This window comes from Nomascus leucogenys, chromosome 8, assembly GCF_006542625.1.
Source record: "Nomascus leucogenys isolate Asia chromosome 8, Asia_NLE_v1, whole genome shotgun sequence".
Lineage (NCBI taxonomy): Eukaryota > Metazoa > Chordata > Mammalia > Primates > Hylobatidae > Nomascus > Nomascus leucogenys.
Window position 1 is genome coordinate 60,415,743 of NC_044388.1, and position 17,838 is coordinate 60,433,580.

Below are 17,838 nucleotides of genomic sequence, written 5' to 3' on the forward strand. Positions count from 1 at the left end.
ATATAATAATTTTGAATCCAGAAAATTTAAAAAGGATGCTTAAAGAAAAATGCAAAAGCAAGAAAGCAATTAAGTTGATATGAAAGGCTTAGCAACCAAACTGGAAGGTGAGCAGGCCTCAGACTACAACATTCATTCAACACACATTTATTTCAACACTGTTCTAGGTGCTGGGGAGACAGACAGAGAGGAACAAAGCATGGCCACTTCACTCATGGCCCTCATAGTCTAGTAGAGGGTTGAGAGATAATAAACATGGAAACCAGTAAGATAATTGTAGACTGTGCGATGTTATAAAGGAAATTAATGAATGATGAGGCAGAGACTATGGGGAAGAGGAGGGGGTATCCACACTTGAGATAGGACATACCATGTTTAATTTACATATGTTCAGATTGTGATTACAATGGGGAAAATAAAACCCTTAAATCCGTCCGCAGTTGACAAAATCACTTTATTTATAACACAGTAAAGGTGTGAACCAAGACGGCTTTCCACAGGAGGTTTGAGAACCGTTTTACTAAAAATGTGAAAGAGTATTTACACAACAATGTTTTAAGAGTATTTAGGAGTAATTCTTCATGGAAATAAGAAAGTCTAGAATGAAGTCTTTCGGCTCCTCCTCAAGCAACTGACAAGCCCCTTTCCTAGGCTGGCATTAACTCTATCTGCAATTCTATGTAAATATACTCTTGGTATCTGCTATGAACTGAATTGTCCCCCCAGCATTCCAATTGATATTTTGAAGCCCTAACCCCCAATGTTACTGTATCTGGAGTTAGAGTCTTTAGGAGGTAACTAAGGTTAAATTAGGTAATAAGGGTGGGGTCCTGATCTAATGGGATTAGAGACCTTAAAAGAAGAGACACCAAAGAGCCAGTGCTCCCTCTCTCTGTACAGCACTACACCTGGGAAAGGCCATGTGAGGACACAGAGAGAAGGTGGCAGTCTACAAGCCAAGGAGAGAGGCCTCAGAGAAAGCCAACCCTGCTGATGCCTTGATCTTGAACTCCCAGCCTCTAGAACTGTGGGACACTATTAGCTCAGGGCCCACTGTAACAAAAATACCACCTTGTTAGATCACAGATAAGGTTGGGTCATTTTCATTGAGTGCTATTCTTCCTCTAGGGTTCCTCAGTATGCCACTTGTGGACATAGCTTATGAGGAATTCTTTCAGGAACTGCAAGTATCAATCACATCTAGTTTTCTTTCCCCTCTTTACAGATAGTACACCAAATAATACCCATTAAACTGTCGTTACTTGCCATTGAAAGAGAGGCTTTTCAATGAGATGTGGTTTTCTCTAATAGCATGTCTCCTACAGGTAACGGTATCAGTACTGGCGTAAATGTGAATTAAATCATCCTTCTAAAAACTAGACATGGGTAAAATTAAACACATTTTCTCTTCTTTCCCTTAAGCCTCACACCATGCCAGCATGCCCATCATTTTCATGACACATCGAAATTTGAAAAACTTTTAAAAATTCCCTTTTCTTATTCGCCCCATTGATGTAGAATATTATAAAGTTATTGAAATCTGGTTTTCACAAAATATAATCTTTAAACTTTGAGCATCTGAATATTTTCTGGATCCCCATCACAGCTCTATCATTTCCCAGCTCTGTAGCTTCCGGAAGACTATGAAGCATTTCGAAGCCTCTGCTTCTTCATCTACAGTGTGGGTTTATAGCGGGGACTAAATGACTTCATATAGGAAAACCTGGCAAGTCGTAAGTGCTCAATAGCTGTTAATCACCACCAGTACCATTACTACAACTGCTAATGTTACTGCAGTTTTTGTAACCAGCCTCCATATCGATTCTAAATCCATCAGTAACAATAACTTTCCTTAAAAAGACCATGCTCAGGCCAAATGTCTCCAAATAGCTACCAATTGTTTGTAATATCATGTCTTAATTCCTTCCAAATGATGACGGAGTAGGCTCTTCTCTGGTTGCCTGTTGCCTGCCCATTCTGTCTTCCTAGATCATTATGAGAGAACCCACCCTTCCCAATGGCCCCGGGGCAGTCCAGGTGTACATCTCTCATCTGAGCATAATTTTTTTTTTGAGACGGAGTCTCGCTCTGTCGCCCAGGCTGGAGTGCAGTGGCGTGATCTCGGCTCACTGCAAGCTCCGCCTCCCGGGTTCACGGCATTCTCCTGCCTCAGCCTCCCGAGTAGCTGGGACTACAGGCGCCCGTCACCACGCCCGGCTAATTTTTCTATTTTTAGTGGAGACAGGGTTTCACCGTGTTAGCCAGGATGGTCTCGATCTCCTGACCTTGTGATCCGCCCCCTTCGGCCTCCCAAAGTGCTGGGATTACAGGCGTGAGCCACGACGCCCGGCCCTGAGTATAATTATTAATACCTTCCCTTTCACTCTCAATAGTGTCCTGGTGTGGATGTTACTTGTTTCCCATTTGCTTAGACTTTCTGCTGTCGGTGGAAAAACCATCACGCACAGTTCACTTGCTCTCACCTTCAAGTTATTTCCCTCCTCCAGAATGCTGTACTTCCACCACTGCCAAATCGTGAACTTTCTCTCCTTCAATATCCCACTGAGAACTCACCCCCAGGATGGGATTCTGCTCACCCTGTCCTCTACTCAAGCAGAAGCCTCTCAGCGATCATGTAAATAACTGTATAACTTTAATTGGCTCTGTTTATAAGCCTCTTGTATCTTTTTTTCCCTCTAGGTATTTTTCCATGTGTTTATCCTGTCTCCATTAATTTGTAATCTTCCAGAGGGCAAGGCCTGAACACAAGCTTCTATTGGTGTAAAGTGGAGGCACAGGTTAAGGCTGATTGCTAGACACTGCCATCCTTCTTTATTACTAATCTGTTAAAAAAAAAATTCTTTGTTGTAGTGCTTTGTTAGTGATGGTCCCGAGACTGCTAACCTAATGAAAAACTATATCCAGTGTCTGCTAGTGTCCAGACAAAAGAAAATCAAGTTACAAGCTTTTCATAACGTGAGGGGGAAAGTGTGCAGATATTTTCACCCATAAGAGAATTTATGGTGTATGTAAAGCATGTTACAGAATTTGTTGCCTTTAGAGGTTTATCTTGTCTCTTCAAGGCTGCAGGACTGTCTCAGAAGGGAAATAATATTTACCTTCCAAACTGAGATCTAAAACCCGAACAGAGCCTCAGGAAACATACTCCACCACCATCTTACAAGTTTGTGCTACGGGTGGAGGGAAAATGAATCTAACGTAGGAGGCCTCCCGCTGTGCGTCTAGCAGGAAAGACCACACGGTGCAAGTCTCCACGATCACTAGAGGGGTGGATTGTTCATTTCAGTCCAGGTGGCAACAGGAAGCCCGTGCAAATGTTCTCCTCTCACTGCGGGGCTAAGGAGTGTGGGTCCTTTGCCGCGGCTACCTGCTTGCCTCTCTCAGAACCTGCATGTGAAGTGCGGAAGATCTGTCTATCTTCTCGGCGGCTCAGAGCCCAAGGTAGAAACCGATGGAGGCGGTGCACTAGATAACATCAAAGCCCCGGGCAGGGGCCAGAAAGGGGGGCACAGGCAGCCCGGGGAATGAAGCGCCTCCCTCTAGCATTTCCTCTCACGCCCACTTCCAACCTAGGAGGCTTTTGGTTTCTGCTTTTGTTGTTTTTAAAATTAAAAGTTAAACCCAGGAAGCTTTGGATCAGACTTTTGTGTTGCAGTTCGGGTAAGTTTTTCTCTCGGTTCTTTTGTCTGGCGCCTGGCTTGGGAAGAGCCTGGGCGTGGGGCAGAGTTGGCAGGGCGTGCGGGGAAGGTTTTGTCGCCGGGTCGCCCAGAGGAGGAGGGGATTCGGCCGGTGGACGGGAAAGCCCAGCGCGCGCGGAGGGCGGAGGGCGGAGGGCGGAGGGCCGAGGGGAGGGACGAGCGGCGTGACCCGGCGGCCGGCGGGGAGGAACCTCCGGGATCTCCGCGTGGCGGTGGCGGTGGCGGTGGCGGCGGCGCTGCCGGGCCGCGCGCTGGGCGGAGGGCCGGGGTCGCGGGGCCGCGCCAGGGGGGAGCCTGAGCCGGGCCCGGTCGGGCGGCCGCGTGGGAACCCGAGCCGTGGACGCAGCGGCGGGGGAGGGCAGGGTAGCGCGGGGCCCAGTGGACGGGGCTCCGGGGTGGACTTTGTGCCCTCTCCAAACTGTTCGCCAAGAAAAACGTGTGTTGAGCTTTTCAGTGACACTATCCTCCCTCGAACCCCACTTTCCCCAAGGGGGGCTCCAGAAGAGTTCACGCGGCCGGTGGGGATGGAGCCATAGAGAAATGGTCCCCTAGGAGCCCCCTTTTTTTGGGGGAGGCAGAGAATGGTCACTTGCTCCTGCATTGTCCCAGGATTTTTGACAGTTGAAACTGCAGTTTACCATTCACATTCATCCTCCACATTCACCCTCTGCTTCATTTTTTTCCCACGCTCTGTTTATTTGATACATTTTGAGAAAATATATTGGATTTGCCACAAAACAAGCCTAAAGAAGCACTTTATAGTATAGCCAGATTTCCCTGCATCCTGATATCTAGGAAGAATTGTAGGCAGAATTAGGAAAAGAAACTGCATTTAGAAAATTCAAAAACTTACTAGGAAACTATTCTGTATTGTATATATTTCAAATAAAAGTTTAATATCGGTTTGCTGCTCAAGGAAATAGTTGAAATGTCAAAATTTACCTTTGTAATTCAAAACTGCGTGTATGTTTTGTTAGAAAGTTCGTAGTAATGCTGAATCCTACATAAACGTGTTGACAGTATGTTGTGCTCAACAATTATTGGGTTAGCATTTTTCACTTCCGAAGTGATACAAACTTCACTCATTATCAAATTACCTTTCTCCTGACAGATTAATAGCTATACGTTCACAGTTAAATGCATGTTTACTTTTTGATTCAAATAACCCAGTTGGGAAGTTACATTATATACTTTTTTGGTGGTTGCAACCTATTGGATATCATTTCATTTCACAAATGAGAGATGGTTATAGCACAGTGAAAATAAAAATTGCATTATTTCATCGTAGGGTTAGCATTAGTATGCTAGACATAATTGTACATGTACACAGTTGGATGATCTTTGCTTTTATAACCAAATTTACTTTGTAGTAGGCATATTTCTCCCTTTACATGATATTATTTTTGGCTACACACCCGCCATTACTGAGTATTCCATTTTTAATCATTCCCATTCTGGTAGTTTGAGCTTTTCTTAGCTCAAATGAGCCAGAGGTACGATTTCCTCAGGGGAATTTTAGGGGTCAACTCCAGCAGGAAAAACCTAGACGTCGTTATGGAAGCCCAAGGGAACAAAACAATTCAAGTTTGCACAGATGGCCAGCTGTCTTAGTGGGTGTATGGTCGTTTAGCATTTTTATTCCTTAAAAGGGGAAAACAGTTTAGTTTCATCAGGGATTTTTTTTTTTTTTGCATCAATTTTGTTTCACCTCATTCCTCTCAAGTTTGAGGTGGCCCGTTAAACCAGCCACTTTTGCTTCTTGAGGTGGACGTGTGGAATTTCTGTGCCCCAAACTGCGAACGTTCTTTAGGTCTAACCCTGAAAATCTTCTTCGTTACCCTGGTCCAGCCCCTCTTCACTGCTTTGCCATGGATTTCCACTCCTTGCTTCCTCTACTGCTTTCTAGCAGCCGGGGTCACACCTTGGTTCATGCTAATTACTCCCTCTTCCCCTTTCACGCCCTCCCCTCGTGCCTGGAGCCCGGTCCGACGACCAGCCCCGCACCCCCCTTTTCTGTCCCCGAAGTCCCCTCCCGGGTTGGCCCTATAAGCTGTCAGGCTGGCAGGCAGGGGTTAACTGCGCTCGCAGCTTCGGCACTGGGAAGCACCAGCGGGGCTTTGGAGCGGCCTCTGGAATAACCTTGGCTTTCCTCGCTCTTTTAATAGAATATCCGCCACCAAAAAGTGGTTTCAGTTCAGGGTTAATAATATGTCCCCTTCCACTCTCCAAATCAACACCCTGCCCCCCTCCGTTTTTTTAAAAGTTGTTTTTCAAAGTTAATGAGTTTCAAGTTTCACAATGACTTTCCCCTTCCTTCTACGCGTTGCTGAGGAAACCCCCTTGGGGTCCCCCCCCGCCGCCATCTAGCCTCCCCCTCCCCCATTCGGCCCGGGCGAGGGGCGGGGCCGGGAGACCCCATGACGTCAGCGGCCGGCCCACATCCTGCTGTAGAAAGTAAAGAGACGGTAAAGAGAAACTACGGCCCCGCCCGCCCCGCCCCTCTTCCCGGACCAACCGCCCCCAACTGAGCGACCGGGCCAGGCCTTCCCGGGGCCGCGTGACTGGCCGGGCCCGCCCCTCCGCCCCCGCCGGGTGCTGGTTCCCTAGGCGTCGCGACCCCGGGCTTCCGCCCCGCGCGTCCCTAACCCCGCCCCTCCCCCCCGGGCTGCGCTGCCACCTCCTCCCGCGTCCCCCTCCCGTCCCTGCGGCGGCTCGGCCGGGCGGGGCGGGGAGGGGCGAAGCGGCGGGTGGGTGGCGGGGCCGGCGCGGTCTGGGGCCCGCCCCGCCGGGGAGACCCGGGACACTGGCTCCGGGTTCGTGCCGGGCCGGGCGCCCATCCAGTCCCTACACCCGGTCAGAGCTGGCGGCCGCGCTGGCCCAGCTGGGCCCCGGCGCCTGGGCGTCCCCCGCCCCTCGCCCCGGCCTCAACCCCAGCCCCCGCGGGGACGCCCCCTACCCCGCCCACGCGTCGCCGCCCGCGGCCTCCCCTCCTCCCGCCCCCGGGGATCCCCTGCCGCCCCGCCCACCCGCGGGAAAGCCTCCGACCTTCGCCCTGCCTCCCCCGCGCCGCCCGGTCCGCGTTCCTCCCGCCGGCCCCAAAGACGCTAAACGTGCCCTACTCTGCCCCAGGGGAGAGGTAAAGCCCGCGCCCGTCCTTCCCGGTCCGGGCCCCGCGGCCCCAGGGGCTGCCCGCCCGCCCCGCCGCGGCGCGCGCCCCCCAGCCCGGCTGCCCGGCTCCCTGGCGGCCGCGATCATGCCGTGGCTCCGGGCGCCGGCGAGCTTCGCCGCCTCCTCCGCCCGGCGGCTGCGGCCCCCGCCCGCGCGCCCCGCGCTCCCCCCCCCGCCCCCCGGCCCGCTCCCCTGTTTAATATTTCAGTGCTGGGTGGTGTGAGCGCCAGTCGCCGGCCTTCAGCGTGGCGGCTGCTGGGCGGCGGCAGGGTGGCGGACGGAGCGGGGGACCGGGGAGCAGCGGCCGCTGGAGGAGGTTATGTTTGTGTTTGGGGTTGTCAAGTGAAGGAGGGATCCCAGGCGCTGCCGCCGCCGCCGCCGCCGCCGCGCGAGGGTCGCGGAGATCCCGAGCCGCGGCCGCCGCCATCAGCAGCGCAGCTCCAGGGCCGGCTGCAGCGGCAGCGGCTCCGCCGGGCGTCCTGGCAGCAGGTTCGGCGCGGGCTCCGCGGCGGGGGCGCTGCAGCTGGGGAGGGCGGCGGGGCGGAGCGGGGCGGGGGGGCGGGCAGGAGCACATCCCTTCGGCGGGCGGGGGGCGTGCGGGCGTGTGTGTGTGTGTGTGCGCGTGTGTGCGCGCGTGTGTGTGCAACCGCCGACCTTGCAGAGGGGATGGCTGCGTGCGGGAGACACTTGGCACTTCTGGGCGCCGTCGCCGCGCGCGAGCCGAGCAGGTACAGAGGGACCCAGCCTCCCCAGCCGCCTTCCAGCCGCAGACGCATTTTGCAAGAGGGTGGGAGGTGAAGGAGACCAGGCCTCGGCATCCCAACCTCCCGGCTTTGTGGCTTGCTTTCCCTTTCGTTCTTTGCTCTAAGTGCCTGTTTACTCCCGGCCACCTGGGTAGTTTCTTTCCGGGTTGGGAGTGCGCGCCAGCTGCAGTTGGGAAGGGGGCGGTGGGTTGGGGTGCGGGTCGGCTCGGGCTCGCCTTGGGGTCAGGCTCGGGAAGGAGTTGCTGGCTGGAGAGGGGAGGGGGCGGCGGCGGAGCTGGCGGCGAGGAGGAGTCTCAGGGCTGCCGCGCTCGCCTCATCTCCTCCTCCTCCTCCTCCTCAGCTCTCTGCATCCACTCCAGGCTCCTTCCTGAGCTGGCACTTCCATTCCCCCCTCCTCCTGGCATGCGAAGCGCTTTGTTCAGTGCAGCGTTGCAGAGGGGTTTTCCCAGGCTCCGCCCTCCACATTCATTCATGTTTTTTCTCCTTGCAACTGTCTTTACGCTTTTTGATCGTGTCATGTTTTTGCTCCATGTAGTATTTATTTCTTTCCCGTAAAGGAACGGTTTATCACTCGTCCTAGTCGCTACAATGCTGCTGTCTTTGGAAATACCCACTTCCCCCCACAAGGATTTAAACATGGGATGGACAGCTAGGGACAGTGGGTAGGCAGTGAACGGGGTAGCAGAAAGCCTTTACGGACAGGGAATGTGCACATTTTACGTTTATGCTCCGGATCCCATGGGATCACATGATTGGATTACAGTCAGAGTTCACGCTTTAAAAACTTCCAAATATCGTTACCATTTAAAAGCTTTAAGTTTAACAACGAACGTAGTTAAGCATTCATGCAATTTATTTGGTTCAGCTGTATCTCAATTCTTTATTGAATCAGAACCTTCCTGAATTAGATTAGTGGATGTTTCTTTAGTGCAAGGAGTTGAGAAGCTGTATCTTTTAGAGATCACTTAGCACAATGCTAGATGAAATACTTAGACCATCATATTTTTTTGTACTATTTTACCATGTAGTTAAACAATGCAAATAATTTTGTGTTGTGCTGAGCTGACATACAGCCAGATCAGGGATAAAATACTGAAGTTAATCGTGCCCTTCTTTACCTTCTGTTTCTTTGCTGTAATTAAACTATAAATTTCTAAAACCTTATACTGGGATGTTAGACACATTCCTTCCCATATAGGCTTTCTTAAGGAGAATTAATAGTTCAGCGTTTTTGTGTGACAGGCAAAGCGTCTACAATGTTTAGGTTAGTCCTTACAACAACCTTCTGATGTGGATAATATTTCCTAGTTTTACAGTTGGGAAATCTGATCTTCAGAGAGGTTAAGTAACCTGAACAAGGCCACACAGTAAGGGGTAAAGCCTGGCTTTGAACCCACTCTGGTTTGACACCAAGATAAGTAGTCATGACTTGCTGCGCCTCTTGAAAGAAATCCCGAAAGTAGATGTTATCAGCTCCACAAAATAAATAAGCACTGGATATAACTGAATCATGTAGTACCACATTCTTTAGTTGTTGATCTTGGACAAGTTACTTATCCTCTATTTTTTTTAATCTGTAAAATGAATAAATGATAGCTACCTTCTTAGTTAACAGATTAAATTAGGGAATGTGTAGAAAGCACACATGCACATAGTAGGTGCTCATAAGTGTTCTCTTGTCTTCTACAGTACCACTAATAACGAAAGCTTTAAGCCTTACTGTTCTATTCTTGCGTCTTTGCTTAATGACTAAATATTGTTTCATGTTTAACAGTGACAGTGGGCTTTGCTTCTCAGTTTTCTTGCAGTAAGTTAAAATTTCAGCTTTAAGATCCTTGAGAATCTTGCGGAAGAGTCTGAGGTGGCTGATTTGGGGAGACAGGTGATTCGGTTTTGGGTCATTCTTGTCTTGGCCTATTGTATTTCAGATCACTGTGTTTTAAAATGTGTAAGTCAGGACAGGCTAGGTTATGCTGCAGTAACAAATAACTCTCAAACCTCACTTATTTAAGCAAACAAAAAGGTGTTTCCCGCATGTTCTCACTCATAGGTGGGAATTGAACAATGAGAACTCATGGACACAGGAAGGGGAACATCACACTCCAGGGACTGTTGTGGGGTGGGGGGAGGGGGGAGGGACAGCATTAGGAGATACACCTAATGCTAAATGACCAGTTAATGGGTGCAGGAAATCAACATGGCACATGGATACATATGTAACAAACCTGCACATTGTGCACATGTACCCTAAAACCCTAAAGTATAATAAAAAAAAAAAAAAAAAAAAAAAGTGTTTCTGGCGTATTCTGTGTGATCACGTGGGTTAGCTGGAGCTGACTTTGTGGTGGTGTCAGATTTGCTGTCTGGAGCAGTCCTGATCCCATGGCAGATAGAGAACAGCTCTGGAGGATCATGCTGTGATAGTAACTAAATGCTCCAGCCTGGAAGTGAAGTCTCATCCAGTCACAGGTCGTTAGCTACAACTCCTCACACGTTCCTGGGAAACACAGTGAGGCAGAAAGTGTGGTCCTACCATGAACCTAGAAGTCTGGAATAACTGGAGCAGCCACAGTAGCAACCCCTTGTATTAACTGAGTTAACTCTAAAACAAGATGAACAAGACATTGTCCCTGCCCCTATGAATGGGCAGATTTACTATATATGCCTAACATAATCCTTTTGTAGCCTGATGCGATGCTTTACTTGTTCCTGGTATGGTCGTTTTAAAACACAAAGTGAGTTTTTTTACTCTTGTCTGATAAAGATATGGTGGTTTTTTTCTGTTTTCTTAATGAGAAGTCCCCGATATTGACAGAATGACCTCTGTTTAATTAAAAGTTAGTAATGTTTTGCAGTGGTGCCCAGCTTGGTTACTTTTTCTTGAGTTTAGGTTAGTGCCCTGCTAGGCACTAACTTTTAAGTATCTTTTAAAAGATAACTTTCAAAGTATCTTTCTCCTCTGAAGGTAGTAAAATGTGCTGCTTCGTTTTTTTCTTTTTCAGCACATGGATTAATTGATGTATGTTAAGTTTATGGAGCTGCCTTGTGGTGACTTGCTTTATCTACGGTTTTTAAGAAGAAAAAGAAGCCCCTGAGTCAAAGAAGATGCCTCGAACTAAACAAATTCATCCCAGAAATCTAAGAGGTAAGGCTTTGCATTAAGTAGAAGTAAGGCTTGCTGTAGATCTTTTAACAAAGTATCTCTTTGGTGACAGGAATGGCCGTTTGTTAGATGTTGACCCTGCCTGGTGGCGAGCTCTATTTCTCTTGTTCATTTCCAGCAGTCCTGCACAATTCCTGTCTCTCGGGATATACTTAATAAATATCTGTTGAATGAATGAATTGAATTTGACAAAATTACAGTGCATTCCTTCCAAACCATTAGATGGGTTATTATTAAAGGCTGAAAGTTGCTGTTTGTTAATAGGAACCATATTTGGGTCAAGGAATCTGAAATTAATGGTTAAATATTCTTTGCCAACTGGATCATTATGAATTTTATGTTTTTTTCACTCCTCCTCCATAGTTCTTTTGAGGTTTATTTTTGCACTGCTCCATCAGTTAGATTAACAAGATAAGAAGTGAAGAGAATTGTAGGCATTCACTCAGACTGTTACTTGCAGAAGTCAGAGGCAAATTGAGTTTTCCACGAAGAAGCAGTGGGTCACAAATACATGTATGATACACATTTCATGCAAAGACAGAAAAGTGTGTGTTTTCCACCAACCGCGAATACTTTTAATAGTAGAAAAGTAAGTGTATTCTAGCTTATTGTTTAAAAAGATTTGTATTGTTCTCATGTGTTTTATCAATGGTGAATAGCAATTATCTTTTATATTAAACTTCAAGAGATAATGTAGTAGTGTTAAAAAAAAAAGAACTGTTAAAGCAAATAATTCCAAACTGAGTATGGTGTTTTATGAAATATTTACCATTACAGAAAAAAAATTCTGAAGCATATGTAGGGGGAGAAGTGACTTAAAAATCAAATAAATTAATTTGAAATGCTTTTTGGTAAAATCAATTTGGCTAGTCACCATAAGGTGATCTTTGAAAATGCAGTCAATTTTATGGCCTCTGTGAATCTGGAAATAGTGCTTGTTTCCTGTCTAGAAATCTGTTGCCTCAGGTGGATGCCTCAGCCCGAGTTCAAATTGATGATTGTAGTAACCAGTGTTCAATGAGGTGGAGATTTACATGAGAACATTAAGTGTGGTGTGTGGAAATCTGATTTTTTACAGTCATATAGGAAATGTTGAAAATCAAATGTATGTTTGCCTGTCTCCCTCACTAGAATCTGAACTCTACCTAGAGACTCACTCATTTATTACTGTAGGAAAAGCCTCCAGACCCAAGGGTACCAGCTGAGGTGGGCATTTGGAGACATGGGCCCTGCTTTATGTGTCCAGGGAGGGCACCCTATTCTAGTTTGCACAAGTGCAACATACAGGCGAGCAGCAGCCCTAGCCCAGCACAGTTCCTGGCAGCTAATGGCAGCCCAAATATTTGTTGAAGGAATGAGTACCTGATTGATCTGAAGGTGTTATTAGGTCATAAATATTAAACATTTTTCATATATAAAATATATATTCATAACATTCTAGATAAAATGACTATCCTGAGAAACACAGATTTGCAGGCCATAGGCTCTTTTCCTTTCTGTATCAAATACATGTTCAACTCAGCACACTTGTTACTGTGTCTGGAACTGGTGAGTTCTTGGTCTCACTGACTTCAAGAATGAAGCCACGGGCCCTCTCTGTGAATGTTACAGTTCTTAAAGGTGGCGTGTCCAGAGTTTGTTCCTTTTGATGTTCGGATGTGTTCGGAGTTTCTTCTTGTGGGTTCGTGGTCTCGCTGGCTCAGGAGTGAAGCTGCAGACCTTCGCGGTGAGTTTTACATCTCATACAGGCAGTAGGGATCCAAACAGTGATCAGCAACAAGATTTATTGCAAAGAGCAAAAGAACAAAGCTTCCACAGTAGAGAAGGGGGCCAGAGTGGGTTGCCACTGCTGGCTCGGGCAGCCTGCTTTTATTCTCTTATCTGGCCCCACCCACATCCTGCTGATTGGTCCATTTTATAGAGAGCCAATTGGACTGTTTTATACAGAGAGCTGATTGGTCTGTTTTGATAGGGTGCTGATTGGTGCCTTTACAGTCCCCGAGCTAGACACAAAAGTTCTCCACCTCCCCACTAGATTAGCTAGGTACAGAGTGCTGATTGGTGTATTTACAAACCTTGAGCTAGATACAGAGTGCTGATTGGCGTACTCGTAATCCCTTAGGTAGACATAAAGTTTCTCCAAGTCCCCACTAGACTCAGGACCCTAGCTGGCTTCATGCAGTACATCCCGCACTGGGGCGGCAGGTGGAGTTGCCTGCCAGTCCGCTGCCTTGCACCTGCACTCCTCAGCCCTTGGGCGTTAGATGGGACTGGGGGCCCCAGAGCAGAGGGCGGCGCTCCTCGGGGAGGCGTAGGAGCCCACAACGCGGGGTGGGGCTCAGGCATGGCGGGCTGCAGGTCCTGAGCGCTGTCCCATGGGGAGGCAGCTAAGGCCCCTGAGAAATCGAGCACAGCGCCAGTGGGCTGGCACTGCTGGGGGACCCGGCGCACCCTCCGCAGCTGCTGGCTCGGGTGCTAAGCCCCTCCCTGCCCGGGGCCGGCGGGGCTCCACGGCCACTCTGAGTGCGGGGTCCGCCAAGCCCACGCCCACCCGGAACTCTAGCTGGCCCACAAGCGCCGCGCACAGCTCCGGTTCCCGCCGGCGACTCTCCCTCCACACCTCCCTGTAAGCTGAGGAAGGCGGCTCCTGCCTCAGCCATCCCGGGAACGGGCTCCTACAGTGCAGCGGCGGGCTGAAGGGCTCCTCAAGCGCGGCCACAGTGGGCATCAAGGCCGAGGAGGCGCAGAGAGCGAGCGAGGGCTGACAGCACGCTGTCACCTCTCATTACCATCTTCATGTACTTCATGTTCTTGTGATAGGGTTAAAATGATGATAAAACACAGATCTCGAAAGGAGTATGGAGTTGAAGAGCTAATAGGTAAACATATAACTATGTGCTGTGGTGAGAAATGAACAGTATGGAGATTCCACAGAGATAGGGAGTCATTATTTTGTCCCCATTGTTGGGGGGGCAGTTTGGGGTCAAGCAGAATGATGATTTAGGGAAGGAAAGTTAACACCTGGATTTGGTTCTTAAGGCTGGGAAATTATCTGCGAAGCTGAGAAGGCAAAGTGAGTGCATTTCATCCTGGGGTAGGAGGTTGTAAAATAACTTGGGGACTCTGAGCAACTTTAAATTGTTCTCCATTTCTAGAGCATAAGAAGTTCTATTCAGGAGGGACAAGAAGGAGACAGAGAGGCAGGATACTGGAGCAGGGGAATCAGGAGGAATCAGATCAGGAAAGGCCTTCAGATTTGAGCCTACATTTCATATGTAGAGTTAAAAGTTTTAATAAGAAAACTTGCTTCTTTAAGATATTTTTAGAGTTTTTGATCAAAGAGAACTTGAAATAAATTGTGTCTGACTTGTCTGTGAGCGTTTAGAAAGTTGCTTGACTAAGGTAGTTAAGAACTCTCAGCCACTGAAGAAAAGATTGAAATAGATTAGCCCTAGTGGGCATACTAAAGCCACCTCAGTGGGACTTCTGATGGGGAAGGGGAAGACTTCAGGGAAGAGGGGGCTTCTGCGCCTGTGTAGCTCACTCAGCAGCTCAGCAGTGGGGGACCGGAGTGAAGCTCTAGGTTCCCCTGGGAAACCCTGAGCAAGCAAAGGGACAGAGGGGATGGCTCTAAGCGGTGACACCTAGAAACTTCTGCTCTCCTTCTCACATGTCTGGAAGGACTCTAGCCCTGGGAAGGATGTGGGGGTTAGAGTAAGCAGGTAACCATCAGCTGCTGAGATTAATTTTTGAGCCTATCTTTAATATCTCCTTGTGACGGTTTGGAATATCAGGTTTGTTGTGCCCTACCTGTGATCCACTGCTTTGCTTTACGAGAAGACATCTCTAATGCGATGAGATAAGAAATGCGGGGAGAGGAAGTTGGGAGACCAGAAGAGGAGTCACAGCCCAGCTTGCCCCTGCTGTTTCTGCCGTCAGCTCAGGAGTTTTCGGGAAACCCACCGCCTCTTTTTAGGCTTCCTGGGGGAAATAGTCTGAAATATTTGTCTTGTGCTTGGTAATTAAATCAGCATTAAAAGACAGATACCTTATACTTTCTCAAATTATATTTTTCTTATGCTTCCATGGCAGTTTCACCTCTTAGAATGTAATCTTTCTTTGATTTATTCTTGGTTCTCCTACTGGGACAGATATATCCCTATGGATGTGCAAAGCCACAGGGTAACATGTATCTTTCAGGAATGTGAATTTTACTTGGGGGAGAAATACGTATACTTGTGTGTGTGTGCACACGTATACACATATTAAAGTATTAGACAAGCATAAAAGTGTGCAATACCAGGATCTTTCATGGAAGAGTATAGAAAGTTTGCATGGATTTGAAAATTAGGCCTGCACAGACTGCTTTCATAAGGAGATAAGAGTGTATACTTCTTTGCCCTTAGAGGTTGTTTACTAGAAAAAGTATAAGAAGAATTGTTAGGTTAAGGGCAGGAAACAAATTGGGGACATAAATGAGACAGTGTCCGACTTGATGGGTGATCTGTATACTGTGTAGGACTGTGGTTTTGTTGAATTCAGTCTCTTCACCCTTGGCCCAGCGTTAAACCAGATAGAATCAGTTCTCCATGCCTGTTTCCCATCTGCGGGAAACAGGGTGGGTGCAGTTTTGACACCGACCTATCCTTTGTGAGGTTGAAGAATTTTGAAAGAGCATGAGAGAAGCACTTGGTGTTCAGAAGAAAGGCTTAGCATGTTCTCCTGGGTTCCGTGGAGAAGGGTCACTGGACTGCACGGGGTGGCTCCTCCGCATGGTCTTGGTGAGTTGACAGCAGGGCAGTGCTGTGTCGCCCAGCCGTCGTTCCTTACTCATCGCTGCTCTGCGGAGGGGTTATTTCCACCACCTTCTCAGGCCTTCGCTTGGACCCTTGAGTAACATGGAATGGAGGAGTGGTTGACGTTCAGGGGGTTCCATGCCACTTCCGTTGTGATAAAGGGCTCTGTTCGTGTTTTGCCACTCATTCTTGTGAATGTGTTTCAAAGCTTTGAAAAAAAGGAAAAGAGGTGTTACTTATTTTAGTTGTATTTGGGCCTAGGGTTTCAAAGCTTCATTTCCTTTAAGTTTGGAAGTCAGTGTGGAAAATACTAAGTATTAACCTTTTGCAAAACATGTTTTGAAAATTTGGTGTAGCTGTTTTTCATTTTTATTGGTTGAGTTCATTTGGCTCTGAACACCCTGCAAAAAATGAGAACTCCTTTCCGGTCTGAGAACCAGATTTCTTTCTTTCTTTCTTTTTTTTTTTGAGACGGAGTCTCACTCTGTCGCCCAGGCTGGAGTGCAGTGGTGCGATCTCGGCTCACTGCAAGCTCCACTTCCCAGGTTCAAGCGATTCTCCTGCCTCAGCCTCCTGAGTAGCTGGGATTACAGGCGCCTGCCACCACGCACAGCTAATTTTTTTGTATTTTTAGTAGAGACAGAGTTTCACCATGTTGGCCAGGCTGGTCTCAAAACTTCTAACCTCAGGTGATCCACCTGCCTCAAAGTGCTGGGATTACAGGCGTGAGCCACCGCGCCCAGCCCAGACTCCTTAAAATGTGAGAAGTAGCACTGAGGAATGTGATCACATCATGGCCTTGATTGACACATGGGGTCGCTTTCCACAGTTGGCCTTCTTATTCTCCACAGCATCTTGTGCATAGTCATTTGCCATTTCAGGAGCTCAGCGTGCACATCCAGTATTTTTGTGCTTGGTTGTCTTTCTGGAAGGTACCTCTTTCCTTTTCCATTTCTACTGTTTTCTTACTCTGTATGGGAGATGTCTCTGCTAAAGATTTCACCTCTGAGTTTTTTCCCCCATTTTCTGTTCTCTTGTCAGATATCTTCCTCCCGTCCACAGATGTGCCCTGGGTCTCCTTTGCTTGTGTCCACATGTGCCTTCTTGTACTTACGATATTACATCATAATCATTCTTCTCCAGGTCTCTTATCTTAGCGGGATTATAATATGTCAGAAGAGACCATTTTGGTCATCTGTGTGTAGCAGAAGAATATTTGGTTGTGTTAACTTTTTGTTTTTGAGACGGAGTTTCGCTGTTGTTGTCCAGGCTGGAGTGCAGTAGTGCTATCTTGGCTCACTGCAACCTCTGCCTCTAGGGTTCAAGCAATTCTCCTGCCTCAGCCCCCCGAGTAGCTGGGATTACAGGCCTGTGCTACCATGCCCGGCTAATTTTGTATTTTTAGTAGAGACAGGGTTTCACCATGTTGGCCAGGCTGGTCTTGAACTCCTGACCTCAAGTGATCCACCCGCCTTGGCCTCCCAAAGTGCTGGGATTACAGGCATGAGCCACTTCCCCTGGCCTGGTTGTGTGAACTTTTTAGCAAACTAGAGGGTTGAGATGATTTATGCTCGGGGAATTTGTTTACATTTTTGAACCTCGAGTAGGAAATGCTTCTTCCTATATTTGGTAGCTTTTGATTAAAAACTTGTGATAATTTTAATTACCTGAACAGATAAACCAGGTGGTTATTGTTAACTTTTGTTTTATATGAAATTTTACTTCATATACAGGATTTTTATAGCTTATTCCTTTGGTACATTTAATTACTATAAAGATAAAGAGTTTGGCCTCATGCAGTCACTGACTTGCTATGTGGTTGGTTTCCTTGTGTGTAAAATGGAGATGATGTGTGAAGATGAGATGATATGGCAAATGTAAGCATTTGCCACAGTGCCTGACACAGGGTACACACTCAATCCAGAGAGCTACTACGTTCTATAAAAAACTGGTTTATGTCAGACTTCTGGGTTCCATATGCTTTATAAACACAGGAAACAGGAATATCTACCTAAAATCTGTAAATGCATTTTAGGCTGCTCATGTGCTCAATGTTGATTACTGACATGTCCCATTCTTGTTCTGACTATTCAAAGGTTGGGATCTGGAAGAGAGAGGTCAGCGCAGAAAATAATTTGGGAATATTCTTACCCAATGTGCTATTCCCTCCATTTTTCCACTTAAACTCATTTAAGCCTTGCCTCGTTTTTTGGCAGTGTTAGATGAGG

The 17,838-nt window shown here is 47.7% G+C and overlaps 1 protein-coding gene across 3 annotated transcripts in view; it reads left to right on the top strand.

Moving 5' to 3' along the window:
• Nucleotides 1-7,112: 7,112 nt before the first annotated feature.
• Nucleotides 7,113-17,838, top strand: part of HIVEP1 (HIVEP zinc finger 1) — a 151,703-nt gene continuing 140,977 nt past the window's right edge. The window contains exons 1-2 of one of the 3 annotated variants that reach the window (XM_030817293.1): nucleotides 7,113-7,376; nucleotides 10,654-10,796. In XM_030817293.1, coding sequence (XP_030673153.1) covers nucleotides 10,757-10,796 — 40 coding nt within the window. In that variant the 5' untranslated portion in view covers nucleotides 7,113-7,376; nucleotides 10,654-10,756. Of the gene's footprint in view, nucleotides 7,377-7,527; nucleotides 7,616-9,475; nucleotides 9,534-10,653; nucleotides 10,797-17,838 lie in introns of those variants that run through there. The other 2 variants (XM_030817294.1, XM_030817295.1) reach the window with 2 other exon arrangements.